Raw genomic sequence first — 20,807 nt, forward strand, 5'->3', positions numbered from 1 at the left:
CATGGATATATGAAGATGGTATGCTGACGATAGAATTGAAACCCTCGCGTATCACAAAAAGGCGTTATAGTATTACACCTATATTATTTTAGAACCGGGCTGATATCATCGTTGCTTATTGAATCTAGTTTTTATGTCTCATTTTATTTCCCTTTCATTTAAGTCTATTGGAGGATTGCCTTTTACCCTATTGTATTACGTGGGTTATTATAAGCGACTAGCTGCGCCCCGCGGTTTCACCCGTTTCTAGGTAATTCTTAATATAAGAACAAGGTACACAATAAATTCATCCAGTCGATATGGTAATTGCGAATAGCTGTCTGTTTCACTTCACGACAATCCTCTATATGTTTTTGATTGTATGGAAATTGTACAGTCAACTTGGTGACCCCGCAAACGCTGTTCTGCCTTACTCTTATCGTTGAGGGCTATGAAAAACAGATAGATGCTGGCCGATTGTCACCCACCCGATTTACATATAAAATTTCATGAGATACGGTCCAGCCGTTTCGGAGCCGATACGATATCACACGAGAAAAGCCACGGGCATAAGCACATAATAATAGATAGAAATAAAGAGCCTCCGGGCACTTTACAGTTGCATGGTAATACACACGTGACCATACGACAAATGTTGTTATCTTTCATAAGCTCTGCGGTTAAAGCTATTTTCAGCAAACCGAATCACGAATTGGGAACATTTCCCGGAATCGAGTATGAGAATAACCTTTTGGGAACCTCTCGCCCGTGAGGCTCTATAAAGTCAATTGTTGTTGCTATATCTGTATCATTAACTAGGGCGCATATGATCTAAAACATATGTTTGTTTACTTATAATTTTTATATCAGTTTCAGTTCGATTATACTAGGGTATTAGCGCTAATAGCCTTCCTTAATAAATGGGCTAACTAACACCGAAAGAATTTTTCAAATCGAACCAGTTGTTTCTGAGATTAGCGCCTTCGACCAAACAAACAAACACACTTTTTAGCTTTAAAATGTTAGTATAGATATTAACTGGAGGAGAGTAGATGTAATACAAATGAAATAAATTAACCAAAAATTTTCATATGATTGTGTTTAACTTTGAAATATCTGCACCTTATAAACTCACAGAAACAAGACCTCCCTCATGAACTTAGAACTAAATCAAATAACAACACATACCTGAAAAGCGAACACCACATAACCGGTGATGTGCGATTCGTGCAGCACGTCGTGCATTGATCGCAACGTGGAGCCGAGGTAGACGTTGATCACCTGCGCCGGTAACAGACCCAGCAATGTAGCTATGTGGTAGCCGCAGCCGCGGACGTCGCTCACCTGGCGGGAAGGGATCAAATTAAGTAATACATTTGAATAACGTGTTACTTATTGAATATAAAATAACATTTTATAATATCAAATAGGTAAACAATTTGCTTACTCTAGATAAATATAAATCAACAGTAAGCAAATTGCATTAAATGTTAATAAATTTCATTGGTCGATTATAATTATCTGTGAAATACGGAAATTATATTGTGATAATGCCCGCCTCATTTTCATAGTAGTTAATGCGTGAGCATAGAACTGAGGGGTCCTGGGTTCGAGTCCCGGTGGAGACGCACAAAAAAAAAAAATGTCTCGGTCTGGCAGGTCAGAGAAGGCTGATTACCTACTTGTCATGTACATAAAGAAAATCGATCATTGAAACAGATGGAAATCATCAGCCCCATACTCCACTAGGGGACACGGGACTTCACTTTTTACTTATACTCCACTAGGGGCCAGGAGACTTAATATTTATTGTGATAATACTTTTCTAGTAATATGTGAGAGAAATGCGACTACATGCTACAAATTATCTCGCTCAATAAACTAAGTATTGTTATCTTTACATCGCATATGTACCTAGATAACAGTTATAGGAGACAACTTTATAGACTGTAGTGTTTATGTTATCTATTTACCTATGTTGTTACAATGATGAGTTACTATCTGAATACAAACATATCAGAACTCTTCTAAATTATGAATTGAACATGATCCGCTTTATTCGAAGTAAGCGTATCTAAAGATAGCACAATCCTCGAGATAAAAGCGAATCGAGTCAATTAATTACGACAATGTTTCAGATAAAACAGATTTTTATGGATGAGATTTTCAGCCGTTGTAATAAAGACGTTCACTTCATTGGTCGTAAATATTAACCTTGTGGCATGGTGCCATGCAATAAAACACCAGGACATACTGCCAATGTTTACTTAATAATGTATTTTTTATGAAATCATATAAGAAAACGGTTCTTTTGAATGGTTGAACTCACAACGGAGTTATCGAGTAAGGAAGGCAAAAAAAAGAGAGTCGAATATAAAACCTCCTTCGTTTTTAAGAACATGCTACGAGGAACTAGATTTTCAATGAATCAATCCAATATCCCAGCTGAGAACTAATAAACTATTATTCCAGCGATCACAACATCGATTATATTGGAGGGTCTTTGAACCTGATGATTATACGTGGGCAGACTGAAAATCAGCGCTGTTCGGGGGTTAAAGCCCGTCAGTATGGCTGAGTTTGTCCTGATTGCCATGTTAATTTTTTTATGTTAATTTTTAATTTATATTAGTTTTAATTTTTTTGGTTTTATTAGTTTTTTCTTGTGTTTGTTTTTTATATTAGTTTTGTTATGTGGCAATAAAGCTTGTTTTCTTTCTTTCTTTAAATAGCACAAAGGTTTTTACGCAAACCTTTCTTCCACAATATTATACACCTCTTGAATAGTTTTAAGGGCGATGCTGCACTCCGCCAAGTTTTCCCTCCGCTTTCATAAGTCAAGGTCTACTTTAAAGCCTGCATTCAACGGCCACTCATGCTATTAATAATAGATCAGTTGATGATGCAACTTCTAAGGTTATCTAAAGATACCCTGTGCATTCAGCGTTTAGTGTTTATAGATTTTGAGATTGTACCGCATGTGGGAGGTGCAAGACGAAATGTAAGTATTCAAGTGCAGACTCATGTATTTGCTGCTATCACCACCGTCCACCGCCCATGGACATTGGCAGAGGTAGCTTCTGTGAATGCGCTAGCCGCTTTTATGGGGTAAACGATTCGCAAAAGATTGACGACTGGAAAGAAAGACCGGAAAGGGTGGGGAAAATGGAAGCAGTCTCCGGCTTCGACAGTTCATTTGTATTTTAAATATTAGAACAATTTTCACCGCCTTCAAGAAAAGAGATTTTAATTCGACTGTATTTTTTTGGGTTTTGGTACTCCTGAAGTTTTGACGGGATGATAAGATTTTTCCGATTCTTCAGATATAAAACTGAATCCTTGTGTGGTGTTTTTAGATTTGGTCTATTTCTGAAGATTTGGAAGCAGTTTAATTTATTGTTAAATGTAATTATTCTGCAGCCATTAATTATGTTCAAATAAAATAAATTGCCTTCGGATGCGTTCGCCGTCTCATTCAAATGAGTTATTCCCGATATTCTCGCGAATAGATATTTATATCAAAACGAATCGAAAATACTCGAATACTATGAAAATTATCATATCAAACTACCCACGTTCCGCTCAAACATTATCACGTAACATGGGAAGCAATCAAAGTCTAAATCCCAGTTAACATTCGCCGTTCGTAACTCGATGCCGTATCATAACGCAAATATTTATAAACGTGATGCTTGTCCAATGGAAATATCCAATATAACGTGGGTACACAAATAAAATGTTTATTTTACATCACTGCATACCGCCGGCTCGTGGTCGTGTACGTACGTTTTAAAAATACCGGACCAGTTTGTTTACTGCTTTGCATATCGGATCTGTTTTGAACCGATTCAAAAATGGAATCTTAAGTATCTGTACACAAACGTATGTTTGTACCTACTATCTACATATTATGTAGGTGTTGTGTTGTGCTGACGCAGGATTTTTGATTCCGTCGCATACCGCATCAGTGTCGCCCCTCAGTTGTCCCGTAACTCCGCGCTACCGACCCACGTTTTAAGTAGAATATAATTAGGGTAAAGCATTTGTTGAGTAACTTATTAAAAAATATAATTACTTTATTTGGCTGGAACTTTATCTCCCTACACACTCTACACTAAACATAAAACAAAAACAAGGATTCGAATTAAAATTCAAATTTATTTGTTTACTGCTTTGACACGTATATTATGTTGTTGTCTTATGAAAATAACGTACAATTCGTCATGTGAACTTGCATGCAACCGATACACTATATATATATTGTAATTAAAATCAATTAGTAGTTTAACATAAACAATTATTATTTATTAATATAGAAGCGAAGTTTTCGTGCACAATAACTATTTGTCCCGTCGCCTTACAATTATCAGAACGAGACACATACAAAAAGGGGACCACACGAGGGGCACCAGCTTTCAAATGAAATAAAATATATTATTAAATTGACGACCTCCTACTTTTTTGGAGACGGTTACAAATATAGGTACTCATTATCCAATACAAGGTTTAGTGATTGAACTAGAGCAGCTAAGACGAAAGTTAACTGGGACGACAATAATTATACCAAAAAGGAAAAACCGGTGATGGGTTGACTTCAAAAACATCTATAGTTGCACGCAAGCTTGGTGTGACCGTAAAATGTTTTTGCGAGATTATATCACGGTGCTACATTCAATATTACTACATTAGTATAAAACAATGTCGCTTTCTCTATCCCTATGTCCCAATGTATACTTAAATCTTTAAAACTACACAACAGATTTTGATATGTTTTTTTTTTTATTAAATAGGGTGGATCAAGAGGAAGGCTTATATGTATAACATCTTTTTCTATACCCCTCCTAGTACTAATTAATATTGCTTTTATATTCAACCTCCCGATTACATTTTTTTAACTAATTTTTTTCTTTATTATCCATTTACCAACATTAACATACCAATATATCTATACGAAACTTCCCCTCACAAAAAAATCATAAGAGATCTTAATCAAAACGATATATTTTTATAAAACAAAACACTGAATCGCCTTCAAATTTTCAGAACAATCTTTTAAATAAAAAAAATAAATATCGTCAGTCCGTTCACCCAGTCAATAGTTCTGAGATAACAAAGCCAAAAAAAAAACAGTCGAAATGAGAACCACATCTTTTTTTAAAGTCGGTTCATAAAACAAACGAAAACACGAGGAGGAATTAAGTCGATTCCCATGACATGACAGACACACATGGGCATCGCCGTCAAATCACGTAGACAAGGCCCCCGGGGGATCAATTGGGCAACCTATTTACGCAACCGTGACCCACTTGCCTCTCTACGGGTATCATATAATCTCTGGCGCCAACAACGCTCAGACAATGCTAAATGGGACCGACCGACTGACCGATAGCGTGATTTCACGTGCGAACTTCTAGGGTTACCACTCTACCACGGCACCCTATTAGTGAGACTTGTTATAGTTTCAGAGATAGACTAGATTATGAATAGATAGGAGATAGATACCTGACCCTCATAGGAGGCCCGTGTCCCAGCAGTGGGAACATATCATCATCAGCCCATGACGATGACGGTATATTTCTGATGGCGCCATGACATATTTGTTGTCAATGTATAATAGAAAATTGAGGTTAAGCACCGGTTGGCACGGCCATAAATTGGATGGGTGACCAATATTTTTCGCAGTTGCCCTTTAGTGTGTGAACGGAACCCCGTAGTGTCGCGAGGCCGACTCGCACTTGACCGACTTTTTTGTTAACGCAGTGCATTGTAGTTCAAAATAGCTATGTAATGTATCCATTGATCTACATTCACCTATACAATGGTCCCTATTTACTGTATAGTGATTGTATATGTTAGACGTGGCTTTTGTGTGTGTGCTATTTTTAACCAACGTTCACAAAAAATATAGGAGTTCGACTTTTATTTGGTCGTTTCTCGATAACTCAGTGGGTTTTCAACCGATGGGCGTTGATTTTTGTTTCTGTTTAATAGGAAATTGTTGTCATTTTGTCCCGATTTTTCACCCGACTTCAAAAAAAGGTTATCATTTCAACTGTATTTTTTGTGTTTTTTACCTTATAAATTAAAAAATTATAAATCATATCTCCACAAGTTATAAAATAGACAAGTCCTTATACAGTATTATCATTAATTAAACGATGTTACTTTGATGCTTCGTTTTTTAAAATTATATATGGTATTATGGCCTATAGGTATCACGTAATATATAGTAATATTATGTACTATGTAGTGATTTTCATGTTATTACCAGTGGCGTAGCTAGGGGGACAAGGGCCCCGGGTGCATAGGGAAAGAATCGGGCCCTCCTCCCCTCTTTCCGCCTTCCTCCCCTCTTTCAAAGCTGAGGTTAGAGGGCCCCCTGAGCTCCGGGGCCCTGGTGCACTGCACCACCTGGCCCTATGATAGCCATGCCACTGGTTATTACTAGCTAGCATCTTCAATCGCATGGAACCTGGCCTATATGTAGCCTATGTGTAAATCTAGACTATAATCTATCGCTTTACCAAATTTCATGCAGATCCCAACAGTGGTATTTGCGTGATAGAGTAACAAACATCCATAAATTCTTACAAACTTTCGCGTTCATAATATCACTAGAACATCCTACTTCCTACTAATATTATAAATGCGAGAGTTTGTAAGGATGTGTGTGTGTTTGTTGCTCTTTCACGCAAAAACTACTGAACCGATTGCAATGAAATTTGGTACGTAGACAGCTGGACAACCGGAATAACATATAGGCAACTTTTTATCCCTTACTTACGCGGGTAAAACCGCGAGGCACAGCTAGTAGATTGATATATTAATATTATAAATGCGAAAGTTTGTATGGATGTATGGATGTTTGTTACTCTTTCACGTAAAAACTACTGAACCAATTGCCATGAAATTTGGTACGTAGACAGCTGGATAACTGGAATAACATATAGGCTTTTTATTCCGATATTCCTACGGGATACGGACTTACGCGGGTGAAACCGCGTGGCGCAGATAGTAGAGTGATATATAAATTTTAAATATCAAAAAACAACAATTAGATACGTATGTCAAAATTATATTCAAATGCTCTTTGCTCTTCAAATCATGACATATCAATTTGGAAGTCTCATCACCCAAGTTTACTTAATGGATTATTTTCAAATTATCTCACTAAATATTTTATTCTATTACCGCGTCACTTGCGCCTGAGCATTATTATCAATCGTGCCTTTATATCATTTAGTGCGATATTGACACATTTATTTAGCTGACACAAATGTTTGGGGGACTAACTGGTGACACAATATTAAGGATATAGAAACATGAAATATCCTATCCTACTATAACCTATCCTATCCTATCCTATCCTACTAATCCTACTATCCTACTAATGTTATAAATGCGATTTACAATTAAAGTTTGTAAGGATGTATGTGTATGTTTGTTACTCTTTCACGCAAAAAAAAAAAAAACTACTGAACCGATTGCAATGAAATTTGGTACGCAGACAGCTGGACAACTGGAATAGCACATAGGCAAAGCTTTTTATCCCGATATTCCCACGGGATACAGACTTACGCGGGCGAAACCGCGGAACGCAGCTAGTAGAACAAAAACATATAACGCAATATCGATTCGTTTCTAAATTGAATTTTTCATAGGTCCCCTTCGTTTGCATACAACTTATTGAGTTCATCAGCATACCTTCTACAAGAAAAGTTTTTATGCATAATGATCCACTTTACGCCGCACTGAAATGTTGGTTTGTAGCTAATTAAAGTCATCTCTACACTGTGACCAATTTGCTGAAGTATCATACAGACGAGAGGCATATAAAAATACGTGTATTTTATTGTTGCATATGATATACATGTGTGTTTACTTGTATTATGATTCTTTGTTTTAAGAAAGAAGATACCGTTATATTTCAGCAATATTTAATAACAAAACTATTACATACAAAATACTGTTTTGTATGTAATAGTTTTGTTTACATTTTAAATATTTATATATCTTAGAGCGAGTTAATGCATATCACTACTGATTGATTCGTATTTTTGATTTATTGCATTGCATACATTGTTATTTTATATTACCAAAAAGGGTAATTCCCTTTTGTCATAACGTAGATATTAATGTTTATTTTCTCGCATTACGAAAAAGGGAATTCCCGTTATCGTTATTATTTAATTCATGTCGATAAAATGTTCTATATGTTTTGTAATAGAGAAGTCTTTATTGGACTTTGGATTGTCAGATATTTGGGAACTAGGGTAAAACCTATAATACAAACATAGCTTACTAGGTGAGACCCGCGGCACCACTCACGCGTGGTACCCGGGTATAAATAACTTAGCCTATGTGCTAATCCAGACTATAACCTATGCCTTTACCCAATTTCATACAGATAAAATAAGCTGTTTTCACGTGAAAGAACTTTCGCATTTATAATTAGTAGGATTGTGCGCTATGGAATGTTTTTTAAATCTTTCTCCATCTTTCTATAAGTACCACAAAATTGCTTTTTGAAATTTGAGTTTAAGTACTTGGTTGAGATTTAAGAACCTCAAATCCTTGATAAAATAAACGCGTGTTGGCCACAGCGACCAATCTTAAAAGAAGCCACGTCATAAACAAATACGTTCAACAGAAGTGCACTCCCAATTCCATTGCGTTCAAGCAGCGCTCCATGGGGTTAATTTAGTCATGGAATGGTGGATACCATAATATAATTAATTCAGTGTGTAACATTAACATGTTCAAAGTAAGTATATACAGCTTGCACTGCTATCGACTACACGCGCCTAACCACCGAGACTCTTCATAATTCAAGTCAAATGGCTCTAACATCAGTTTGTTGGTTTTACAATCGATCACCCTTCATTCCTCGTTCGTCATCTAATTGAAACGTCAAGGGGCCATGCGAACAGCAAACGTACGACAATTACACGGTACATTAATGGCAGGAAAATGCCAGACAATAATCTAAGGCATTCGCTCATAAAACAGTGACGCAATCCAGTGTTTATATATGACATGCACTTATAAGTTAACTATATCTTATACAGTTCGCTTTGTGAATAAGGAAATATAGACCATCGTGAAAATGAAGAGCATTTTGTCGTTGATTGTTTTCACGTGAAATTTTTTATTATAATCCTGATCGGTAATGGTTGGTTCATTTAGAAAAAATTAAGGAGTAACATATTTATTAATGTTCCAGTGATATAAAGTCATTTGATGCTCGGATGAATTCATTAGATTTAAATTCTCATACATTTGTGTTGATGCGTTCAATCTAATTGATACTATTAAAATTTACGCATAAACTACGTTAGAAACACGAGATTATATAAACCTTAACAGCAGCATGTGGCACAGATTGTATTGACTTAGATTATATTTATTGTAATAATAATAATCTCGCAGTGAAATCAGATGATATTCTAAGCATATTTATAAGCATATTTATAATATTAACAAGTATACGCGAATAGAACGCTTCCTTAGTATTTCGATTTATTAGCTGTCATGTTTTTCTTTAATTTTGATCGGTGCGTTTCGAGTTTATAAAGGACTAGCTGCGCCCCGCGGTTTCACCCGTATAAGTCCGTCCGTAGGAATATAAAAAGTTGCCTATATGTTATACCAGTTGTCCAGCTATCTACATGCCAAAAGAGCAACAAACACACACACATCCTTACAAACTTTCGCATTTATAATATTAGTAGGATAGGATTTCTGTTACTATAGTAAAATTCCACTACATGTGCATATTATTTGAATCATTGGGGACGACCTTTGATCTTATCCAAATGCCCCGGTAGAACCTTCGCCCGAATCGAAATTCGGGGACGAAACTTAAAATGCCGTTATCACTCCTTAGCGATAGCATCGCCAGTCGTGATATGAATCGTTCCGTACAAATAATGTGACTATCGCTGTGCAAATAACAACTAACCTTGGCCTTGATAATGATGAATTGTGTTGAAGGATAACGATCCTACATGAAGGATCTCGCTTCTTGTGCGACTTCTATTGTTTGTTCAAAATTTCAAGGGATCATTGGGTGCTATTTGAGATTTGTCAATAATCTTTGATTTAGAACAATAGGTAAAAACTAATAAGAAACTAACGGCATCGGAATCATAAAGTGCACGTTTTCAACAAAAATAAGCTATATATGAAATTAAATTTTATCAAACAAAACTATAGGTAGAAATTTTGTTTGAAATGTTGATATTTGATTTCATAGACTCGTACCTGCTTTTAAAGCCAATTCTCGGGATCCAGATTGATAATGTACGAATTAAATTTTTTCTCTCAAATGTCCTTTCTTAGTCCCCTCCCAATTTAAAGTCGACAATCCATTTGTAGAGGCGTAAGGTCTGCAATGGACCTTATGCCTCTACAAATGTTCATGGGCGGTGGTGGCGCTTACCATCAGGCGTCCCACCAGCTTCATTGCCGACTGTGACATATAAAAAAAAAAAAATTAAATTGACGGATTGGTGTATTCGACCGCAAAATCTAGATATTTTGAAGTCGTTGTCGAATGTTCTCTTTTTCAGCGTTATTTTACTTTGTCACTTTCAATATATTGCATAGAAAGTTTTTAGTTTGCCTGGAAGAGATCGCTACCTTAGTGATAAGGCCGCCTATTTGTACGTAATTGTGTCGTGTGTTCGTGTCCTTTTTGTATTTGTCCTTTGTATTGGTGCAAATAAAGAATTATCTATCTATCTATCTATCTAAAGTTATTTTACAAATAAACGTCTAATCCTCGCAGTTGTTTTGGTGCGTTTTGATACCTTACTGTTTTGGAAAACGAATGCTCAACTATGAGCAAAGGATAAGTAAGTATATATTTTAAGGAAACCATTAAATTTATACGAATGGTGGATTGAAAGAGACAGTAAATGGTCTATATACATTGAAAACACCTGGCGAACGACAGAGAAAGCTGCAAGTTGCTTGCACGTCAGGCGCCTTGCTCTCTAATAGATTGCGATGATGGATGACATGATTACTGTGTAATATCGAAGCTATGAGGTTATGCCACGTCCTATATGAATTATATATTCTGTAAAATTGTCATAGTACCTACCAATGACATCAAATAAGTACTATGGAATATAAAAATATTATAAATAAAGTGAACGAGCAAGTCATCAAGCTATCAAGGAAACATTAAATCGAAAAGTCTTTTTCCACACAGACCAGACCAGAACCAACCAGCCGGACAACGTGCGCCACTTCACAGAATGTGTGTCTTGCACAATAAAAAGCTAAACGAAAGAGATCTGTTTTCATGCCCTCTCTATAGCTTCAAATGTAAATTAAACCAATTATGAGAATATAATAATCATTTTATTGCAATTTTTTTCAATTTTTATACACACAATTTCATTTACGATAATACTTAACCAAATCATATCAGAGTACATATTTCTAGGTAACTACTTTGCAAAAGATAATATACAAGCGAGTTTATCTTTTTTCTATTCATAGAGTAGACACGTAGACACAACAATTATTGTAAATTATTGGTTTGTTTATGTTCTTTCATTCTAATAAACAACTGTAATTGTTTCTGTTAAATCTCCAATAAATAAATAAAAATAAAAAAATGATTACTGAAAAACTCAGAAGTATTTTGCAGCATATGCAGTATATATTGTTACCTTTGTTAGACACAATTTCGATAACTTTAAATAAGGTCGGTTTGAATGTTAATCTAACTTCATACTCTACATAGAAACACTATTAAATCACCACTATCACCTTGGATTTGAAACCTTATCAGATTGCGAAAAGGCCTATCTTTCAATTACATCGCAACCAAAATTATCTGTGCGATTATAGAATCGTGGGTAGATAGATATAATGCCTAGTGAGATGTTGATCCTATACACGGAATTCTATCACCTGTTATTACATTATTAGTCACCAGTATGTACATCAAAAAGTTTGATCTTGTTATTGCGTGGTCTTAAAAATGCAGTTTTATTGGAATTATTTATGAACCAAAAATTTTTTCCAAAAGACGAGAAGGTTCTTTTGAGTTAGTGGGTGATTAGAATTATATGCCATCATCATCGATCCCATCGCATCCCATAGAAGCCACACCCATAATAAATAATGTATTTACATAAATAATTATCGTTTCAGAGGTTACATCTTGGTACGTAGACAGCTGGACAACTGGAATAACATATAGGCAACTTTTTATCCCGATATTCCAACGTGGTACGGACTTACGCGGGTGAAACCGCGGGGCGCAGCTAGTTCTCTATATACCAATATAATACTGTAGTAGTGTGGGTATTTGTTCATTTGCGACGTACGTGTGAGTATAATTAAAGCCTTTTATTAGTGCGGCATTGCGTGCTTATAACAGTGCAAGCATATAATTTTAATGCTAATTTCTTTCCCTGAAGAGTTATGCATTTCTACAAGGTTGCGGCGCTGTGGATTTCTATTTAAATTGGATGAAATGTTTTATTTAAAACTAGGTAGGTAGGTAGGTATAATAGGTAATCCTTTTAGCGTTTGATTTGAATAAGAGGGCTTATGTTGGCATTTATAATAACGTTAAAAATTTATTTGTTTTGACATAGATTAACTAGACCGTCGACTTCAAGCACGAAAAAATTTGTAAATTTTGAAAACATACTAAATCATAGTATATTTTTTTAAGGATGCACTGTAACTAACATCATTAGGAAAATAATAATAATTTTTATAAACGTAAACTCCGATCGCTTTCTTTTTGATTTCATTTATTCATTTAACAATTTGATGTACCTACCACAACACATAAAAATGTTGCAAATATACAAAATAGAGATTTATATAGTGCATAAGGCGACCTTATCGCTTATCAGCGATCTCTTCCAGGCTGCCAAAGGTAGGGGATAAAGACAAATGTAAAAAAAAATGTTACACGGTGGCTATAAAAACTGAACGCTTTTATTGTGATGGTGTTTTTAATTAGTCCTCACCATATTGCTAAAGTAGGAAAAAATCTTTTCGTCGCAGTCGGGTAAATAAGCACGCAACTAAAATAATACAATGAAATCTTTTGTATCTTTCTTCCCTTTCAGTATAAAGAGAAAAATATGGATTCCAATACGAATCATATATACATAAAAATAGCATAGCGATCAATCAATTAAAATACAACAGAATGTTTATAAAAACAACACTGATTGCAATATGCATCAGTGTGCTTAATTACAACAAGCATTTACGACGCCCCATTTAAACTGATCAAGTAATTAACCTCTGCTACAATTAATCATTTAGTCGCATCCAATTACAAACTCAAATTGTTCTTCTAATTTGTTATAAGTCTAAAATCTCGATTAAAAAAAAATTGCCCATCTTCATACATAGTATAAAGCGAAGTCGCTTCCCGCGTCTATGTATGTCTATATGTTTAGATTTAGACATTAAAAACTAATTTAACAGATTTTATTTTATTCATTGAATAAATCGCGTTTAAAGTTTTTAATTTCTGAATGTATAATACTCGCGTAAAATCAAACACAAGAAAATACTAACCATGTTTAGATCTTTAAAACTACACAAGTGACTTTTACGGTTTTTTTTTTAATAGATAGAGTGATTTAAGAGGAAGGTTTATATATATTATATAACATCTGTTAAACTGCTCCAATTTCAATGTGTGCGAAGCCGCGAGCAAACACTCATCATAAAAAATGCACACCAAATTTTATGTAAATTGATAGTGACATACTTTCACATTTAAATACTACTCATACATAAAAATTTATTATCCTTATATTGTTCTTTTCTATGTTTTATTCAACTACTTTTACTTATTATTTCTTACTCTGCTTTTATTTTATTTAGAATGTCATGACTAAATACCTAACTAATAATAAATGTATTTCTTAAGGAAAGTCATGCTGATTTTTATTACACTATAATTATATGTAAACTGCATATATTATATGCAATAGTTGAGTAAACATATTGCATTTTTATTGTATCAATTATTGCCTCATCAAACATTAAACATTAATGTACAATGACATACTTTTACATATCATTATTTTAAATGTTTATTATAATAATAAAACAATGTTGTAGTTTTTATCTTCTGTTTTGTATGTTGGACAATATTTATTATATGTTATTTGAAGTAAAAAATAACAAATTAATTAATTGAATCTGTATACCTATCTACCTATACTAATATCATAGTAATGAAGAATTTGATTGTTAGAATGTGCTCACCTCAAGAGCCCACTGACCGATGTATAAAATTGTTTCACTGTTGCATAGGCACATGATACCTTACTTAAGAATAAATATATTAAATCTTTCATAAAGTGCATTTAACTACAAACAAATATATTATCTCCTATATAATTTTTTACATTTTTTTTGTTTTTTTTTTGGTTTTGTCACTTGATCTCTCTATGTCTGTGTGATTTCAATGGATTTATGTGATTCTTTATGTGTTAAATAGAAAATTGATGTTTTAAGAATCCCTATCCATGAATCCTGGTGAATGTTTGTGTAGAAAATAATTATTATGTATATAATCATATCTTCAATAGATTCTCAATTGGCAATAAACTAAACACTAATCTTATTAGAACCGCTATCAGTTTTGAGGCAGATTTCACTGTTTGATCCTTTTTGTCAGAATAAACTCTATATAAGATAAGGCTCAAGGAAAAAATATTATGTGAGAGATAAAATACAGAAACCAGCTACTCGAATAGAGTTAAAACTTTAAAGTATTGATATATTATATGTAAATACTGAGTGTACTTTTAATTACATTTCTATATAATTACATTTCAATTAATTATTCTGCTGTTTAGCATTTGTTATCTAGTAATTATCAGAAGAATTAAACAGTTGTCAAAGCATAACAACAAAACGTTAATTAACTAACAAAAACATTCATAACTTTTTCAATTTTAGAATGTATATTAATTGAATATGCACTTTAAATTATTTAAGTTTTGTCTTATTACCCTTCTGTCCATAAAATCTATCTAAAATAATAGAAAATATCAAATAATTAAGGAACACTTCATACGCAAAGAGCCTGATTCATTCAATTACCTATTACATTTTGATAAAAAAAGGAAACAATTAGTATCGATAAAAATGCTATGAATTCTTTAGACTTATGTTTATCCTGTAAATATAAAGTTAATAACACTTAAGTAATACTTAGTATAATAAATTGTAGTGGCTGGTAGGTAAGTATGTTATATTAGCTCAATGGATACTATATAATGGATAAGGATACTTGCAGTTTTCTATGAGTGTACAAAACAATACACATAAGTCTAATAGATAATATTGAGGGATGTTAAAGGCCACTAAATAATTCAATTACTTATCAAGCTCTATTGGAGTGATTATTGGATTAAAATAGACGCCACTAATCAAATGCTTATTATCATAAGTGTTAATGATGCTTTATTTTAATATTGTAAATTTTTTCACATGCCATTTAAATTACAGCACTAAATACAGAACACTCAATGAATGCCCCATAACTGTTATCCATGGGTCAATACGAGTGATGAGCCAAAAATAACAATAACAGTGTCAAGTTAATAGTGTCACTACGATTTTTATAGCTTCTGCAATCAAATTGGCTTCTTTATCATTTTATTATCAATTTATGTTGTTACTCATGAACATACAAGTGTAAAAATACAATCGAAGTACTTACAGCGAATATCGTGTTCTGCAAACCAAACGGTATGGGCGTTAATCTCGCGAAAAACACAATCTTGAACGCTTGAGGACCTGAGATCACTTTGAGGAGAGCCCTTGCTGTATCGGACTTCAACAGTCGATCGAGGGGCAGATATGCTCTCAACATCTTGAGTGTAAAATGCGCCACGGCTACACCGAAATTTGCACTCACTACAACCGTTCCCAAACCTTTCACGATACCAAACAAATAACCACTTGTTATAATTAACACTAAATATCCAATAGTCACTGGAAAACTAACTATTAAAAACAATCCCATGAATAAAAGGAATATTATTCTCGGATCCTGCGCATCCACCCAATACAAAATTGTCTTTAAATACTCTTTGAAGAAGTATAATATTAGAACTAAACATGTTAATAGTATAATCGAAATAACAATGTTAACTAAGTAACTGTACGTGGTTCTGTTATTTATTTTCGCCCAGAAACTTTTCTTTCGCGTTACCGCTGTCGGGTCGGCTTGACCGTCTTCAATATTCACGATTTCCATTTCGAGCACGTTTTTCTATGATAACACTATGTTATTTATTTCATGAAGCACGTAAGGACAGCGAATAAAATAGAATATCATTCGCCATGGGCTAGTTTCACGACTGTTTATTTCAGCACGGGATAAAAATTTGAGATCGACCGTGAGCGTAACGTCCTATCTGCCAACTCCGAGAATAATATTGAACAAAATGGGTTGACCGCTGACACTGACAGCTAACAAATCGACAGTAGATATCAAAGAGTAGTATAATTTTACGGGGTAGATATACATTCATCGTCAAATGCGTGGTTTGACATTGAAGTTATGCCCAAAAAGAATATAATTCTACTAGTATTAAAAATGAGAATGTTTGTAAGAATGTAAGGATGTTTGCAGACAGTGCTGTAGCTTACACATCAGAATAAAACATGAGCTATAGAAATAATTGGTTTTGGCCGTGGGTTCGTCCGCAAATATGTTAATTTTCTTCTTCTTTTTTACCAGAGTCTTGACTTAAAGGTCTCGTAACAAAACCATAAAATTTAATAAAAAAAAAATAATTGCCATAGGCCACGCGCTACGTCAATCATATTGTAGCAAAAAATTGCTACCTGTCAAATAAATGTCAAAATACTTATTTCTCGGTGTCTTCGACCACGGTGTGAAATCGAAATTGTAGAAATAATATTTCCAACCTCTGCCGATGTAATACGCCAATTGTCAATAACGGCATAGCCGAATTATCTTAGTTCCCTAACTATTTATTGATATTAACATTAGTTGAGTGGTTCAGTACAAAAACTAACCATGCCGCCGAAGAAAGCAAGTGGTGGTGCAGCCAGCAAGAAGACTGAACAAAAAAAGAAGGAGAAAGTAATTGAAGTAAGTATTAACTTTGATTACTATTTATTTTGTGTTCAATATTGCATCTCCTTTACCAATGTGGTTACAATACAGTTATGCCTTATAAGTTTAACATAATTTTTTCTATGGGATATAAATGACATTGAATTTATAGTTAACTAAATAATGTATTCATTAAAATGTGTTTTTATTCAATTGCTAAATGTACTCTATGTGAACACTACAATTGAAACTGCAAACATACAAATGCAGCTTTCAACCCATTCCACACATTGACCGACTCAAGTGTTTTTTAATAATAGTGTTGAATTTGTTATCATTAGAATGAAAACCTTTTCAGGACAAGACCTTTGGTCTCAAAAACAAGAAAGGTGCCAAGCAACAAAAATTTATACAGCAAGTGGAGAAACAAGTAAAAAGCGGTGGTATTCACCCCGCTCAGCCGGTACAAGATAAAAAGAAGGAAAAGGAACAGAAACTGAAGGAGCAGAAGGAATTAGCAGCGCTATTCAAACCTGTTCAAACACAGAAAGTTGAGAAAGGTATGCTGTGCCTATGGTTTACAATATTTTTAATTATCATTTCTAATTTAAAGAAATAAAAAAATTGGTGAAAGATATGATTATTTATCAAGATAAGATTGCTGTATGAATTGTGCTTGAAATGTGTTAAAAACTCAGCTTCGCCAACTTCTTTTTGCAGGTACCGACCCGAAATCTGTTGTATGTGCATTCTTCAAGCAAGGTCAATGTGCTAAGGGTGATAGATGTAAATTCTCACACGATTTGACTATAGAAAGAAAGGTATATTATTCCCTGGTTTCACATTATTTTGCTTTTTTTCCACATGTTAATTATTCTCAAAAGAATTCATTATTTTTAAGTGGGAATTTAGTTTTAAAGAATATGTATTTAAGCTCAGAAATAAAATTATTTATTTCACGAACACCTGCATTATGATTGACATAATCAAATGACACAAACATATCCAACAAGTTTTGAAATACATATATGTTTTAAAATGGTCTATAGTTGGTACTGTCTGTGAAATAGTAATCTAGTAATAGTAGGTGTATGTATGTATATATATATAGGTAACTATGCAATGCTGTCTATGTTTATAAATTGGTGTGTATTTTCACATGCTTTATTCATAGTACTTTGTACGCCATGAACTCTTTGCCTTCAGGTATAGAAAATATAGAAAAATACTTTTGCAAATGTTAACCTTAACATGTGGGTTTGCATGCATTGGCAAATTGCTATTGACCCGCTTTATACCAGTGGTGGTAAATGGTAGAACTATACTATAATGATTATAAAGGTGCTTCTAGAAGAAACCAAATTGAATTGATAAATGTTTGAGTTTGATTATTACTCATTCAATACAGTTTAATCTATTAACTGTGTAACATTGTATATTAATTAATATTTTTATTTATTTATATGTGTTTTAGGCTGAAAAGCGATCACTCTATGTTGATATGCGTGATGATGAGGATAATATGGATAACTGGGATGAAGACAAACTTAAGGAAGTGGTGGAAAAGAAACACGGCGAGGGCAACAAGCAACGGCCATCGACTGATATTGTATGTATATTTAAATAGCTTTTAGAATTACTCAATCTCCTTTTAGAATTACTTGAAATTGTTGTATGGATTTAGGATATAGGCTATATGTATATCAAATCATGTCTGTTATAAGTAATGTGAAACTGGCTTATTTTTGATACATTATAGTAGATAAGTTAAGAACTATTCAATTTTCAACACTAGTTTTGAAAATTTTATAGTTTTCAACATTATTGTATACACTTTATTTGGACTTTGGGACAACTAGATTACCAAAAATGCCATTTTATTTCACAGATTTGCAAGCACTTCCTTGAAGCTGTAGAGAAATCCAAGTATGGTTGGTTTTGGGAATGTCCTGCTGGCACCAAATGTATATACAGGCACGCTTTGCCGCCGGGCTTTGTACTCAAACGGGATAAGAAGAAAATGGAGGAGAAGAAGAATGAGATATCTCTTGTCGATTTAATAGAGAGGGAGCGAGCGGCTCTAGGTCCCAACCAGACTAAGATCACTCTGGAAACATTCTTGGCTTGGAAGAAGAAGAAGATTAAAGAGAAACAGGTATGTAGTTTCAGGAAAAGAGTTTAGGCATTAGGCAGTTATGAGTTTGACAAGTATGGCCACTGCTAGGTTTCCGAACGAATGAAAAAGGAATGTGTACTTTGAAGAAGTTATATTGAAAGATACAAATTCTTCGGCTGATTCTCAGACATACACAATATGCACACAAAATTTCATAAGAATTGGTCCAGCTGTTTTGGAGGGGTTTGGTAAGTAACATTGTGACACGGGAATTATATATAACACATAATTAAAAGTATGTATTATAGTTGAATGTATGCATATACTATATAGTTATATGAGATTTTTCATTAATATCGCATATTAAACAAGTATACAATAAATTCTAACATAATATGTTCTTTAACCAATTGCAATATTAATTTCCCAGGAACTGCTCAACAAAGCTGAAGAACAGCGCCGCAGTGACTTCAAAGCGGGCAGGGCGGTTGGTCTCTCCGGCAGGGAGATGTTCTCGTTCGACCCGGCGTTGGCCGCTGATGCTGATGACGACGGAGACGAGGCCTTCGACCTCGGGAAGTACCACGAGGATGAGGAGGAGAAGGAGGAGTATAGGAATATTGAGCTGGAACTCATCGGGATGGAGGCTTGCGAGGTGAGTTGGGATACTGATACAATACAATACAGGCTGTCACAAATGTTTCCAATTTGAAGTAATAATATCTTATTATATTTTAATTAAAAAAACAGTTATGATGGTAAAATTGAATTCGTTAATTTTCGAATCATAATTGCATATATTTAAACACATGTGGCGTCATTAATTTTGTATTATTTATTTATGACTACCGCGACAGTAATCGGATTTAATTACGAGATCAGAGGCGTTGTGCTTTATGTACTGTGGTAATAGTCTAGATTAGTACATATTCTTACTAATTAAAATAACGTGTGAGTGAAGAGAAGTGAGGATCATCTTTGAACGATGTTGTTGCTCTTAACATGAAACAGTTTATCCTCAGCATATAAACGACTTTAAAAAAGAGACATTCTCAATTAGACAGTTAAAATTTATTTTTTATTTTTTATAACATCGATTTCAGGTGGACGACTCAGGCACGAAGGCGACGTCAGACAGGCTAGAAAAACTAGGTAAAGATCTAGAAAATGGTGAGGAGAAACCAGAGGAAGCGCCCATGGGCGCTGTGCCCATCAATGAGAACCTCTTCCTGGCTGAAGACCTGGACGAGGAGCTGGAAAACTTAGACCTCGATGATTAACTTGTATAGATATTGAATCGTTTATAATAAACTTGATTATATAACGTGGGTTGCCTTTTATTTTGGAACTGTTAGATTATGCATAGATCCGTTGGATTGAGGTTTATTTAAGGCCTGAGATTTCCAGTATAAAAACTATCCTCGTTGTCAAGGTCTCAAACTATCGTTGCAAAAAATTCGAAATCTTATTAAGTGAAAAAGAGATAGAAATACTTATTTTCGCAATTATTATATTAGTCAGAATTTGCTTATTTAAATGGCGCAGTCAAATAGCTTTAGTAGCCGTTTTATTAATAACCTAGTCACTTTATTAATCGACACGCTTCATTAACTG

General features: G+C 34.1%; 2 protein-coding genes across 2 annotated transcripts in view; one reads left to right on the forward strand and one right to left on the reverse strand.

Moving 5' to 3' along the window:
- LOC119840826 (transmembrane protein 64) overlaps window positions 1–16,444 on the reverse strand; it is a 29,107-nt gene extending 12,663 nt beyond the window's left edge. The window contains exons 1-2 of the mRNA XM_038367586.1: window positions 15,710–16,444; window positions 1,168–1,323 (exon numbers count right to left, since the gene is read on the reverse strand). Of these exons, the coding sequence (XP_038223514.1) occupies window positions 1,168–1,323; window positions 15,710–16,249 (696 nt within the window). The 5' untranslated portion in view covers window positions 16,250–16,444. The remainder of the gene's footprint in view (window positions 1–1,167; window positions 1,324–15,709) is intronic.
- Window positions 16,445–16,849: 405 nt separating this feature from the next.
- Window positions 16,850–20,521, forward strand: LOC119840907 (zinc finger CCCH domain-containing protein 15 homolog). The gene is made up of 7 exons (XM_038367683.1): window positions 16,850–17,113; window positions 17,436–17,637; window positions 17,798–17,898; window positions 18,552–18,686; window positions 18,966–19,232; window positions 19,624–19,848; window positions 20,297–20,521. Exons 1-7 carry the CDS (start codon window positions 17,039–17,041, stop codon window positions 20,471–20,473), a joined length of 1,182 nt encoding a protein of 393 aa, XP_038223611.1. The 5' UTR covers window positions 16,850–17,038; the 3' UTR covers window positions 20,474–20,521.
- The last annotated feature ends 286 nt before the right edge of the window (window positions 20,522–20,807 follow it).

This window comes from Zerene cesonia, chromosome 7 (assembly GCF_012273895.1).
Source record: "Zerene cesonia ecotype Mississippi chromosome 7, Zerene_cesonia_1.1, whole genome shotgun sequence".
Lineage (NCBI taxonomy): Eukaryota > Metazoa > Arthropoda > Insecta > Lepidoptera > Pieridae > Zerene > Zerene cesonia.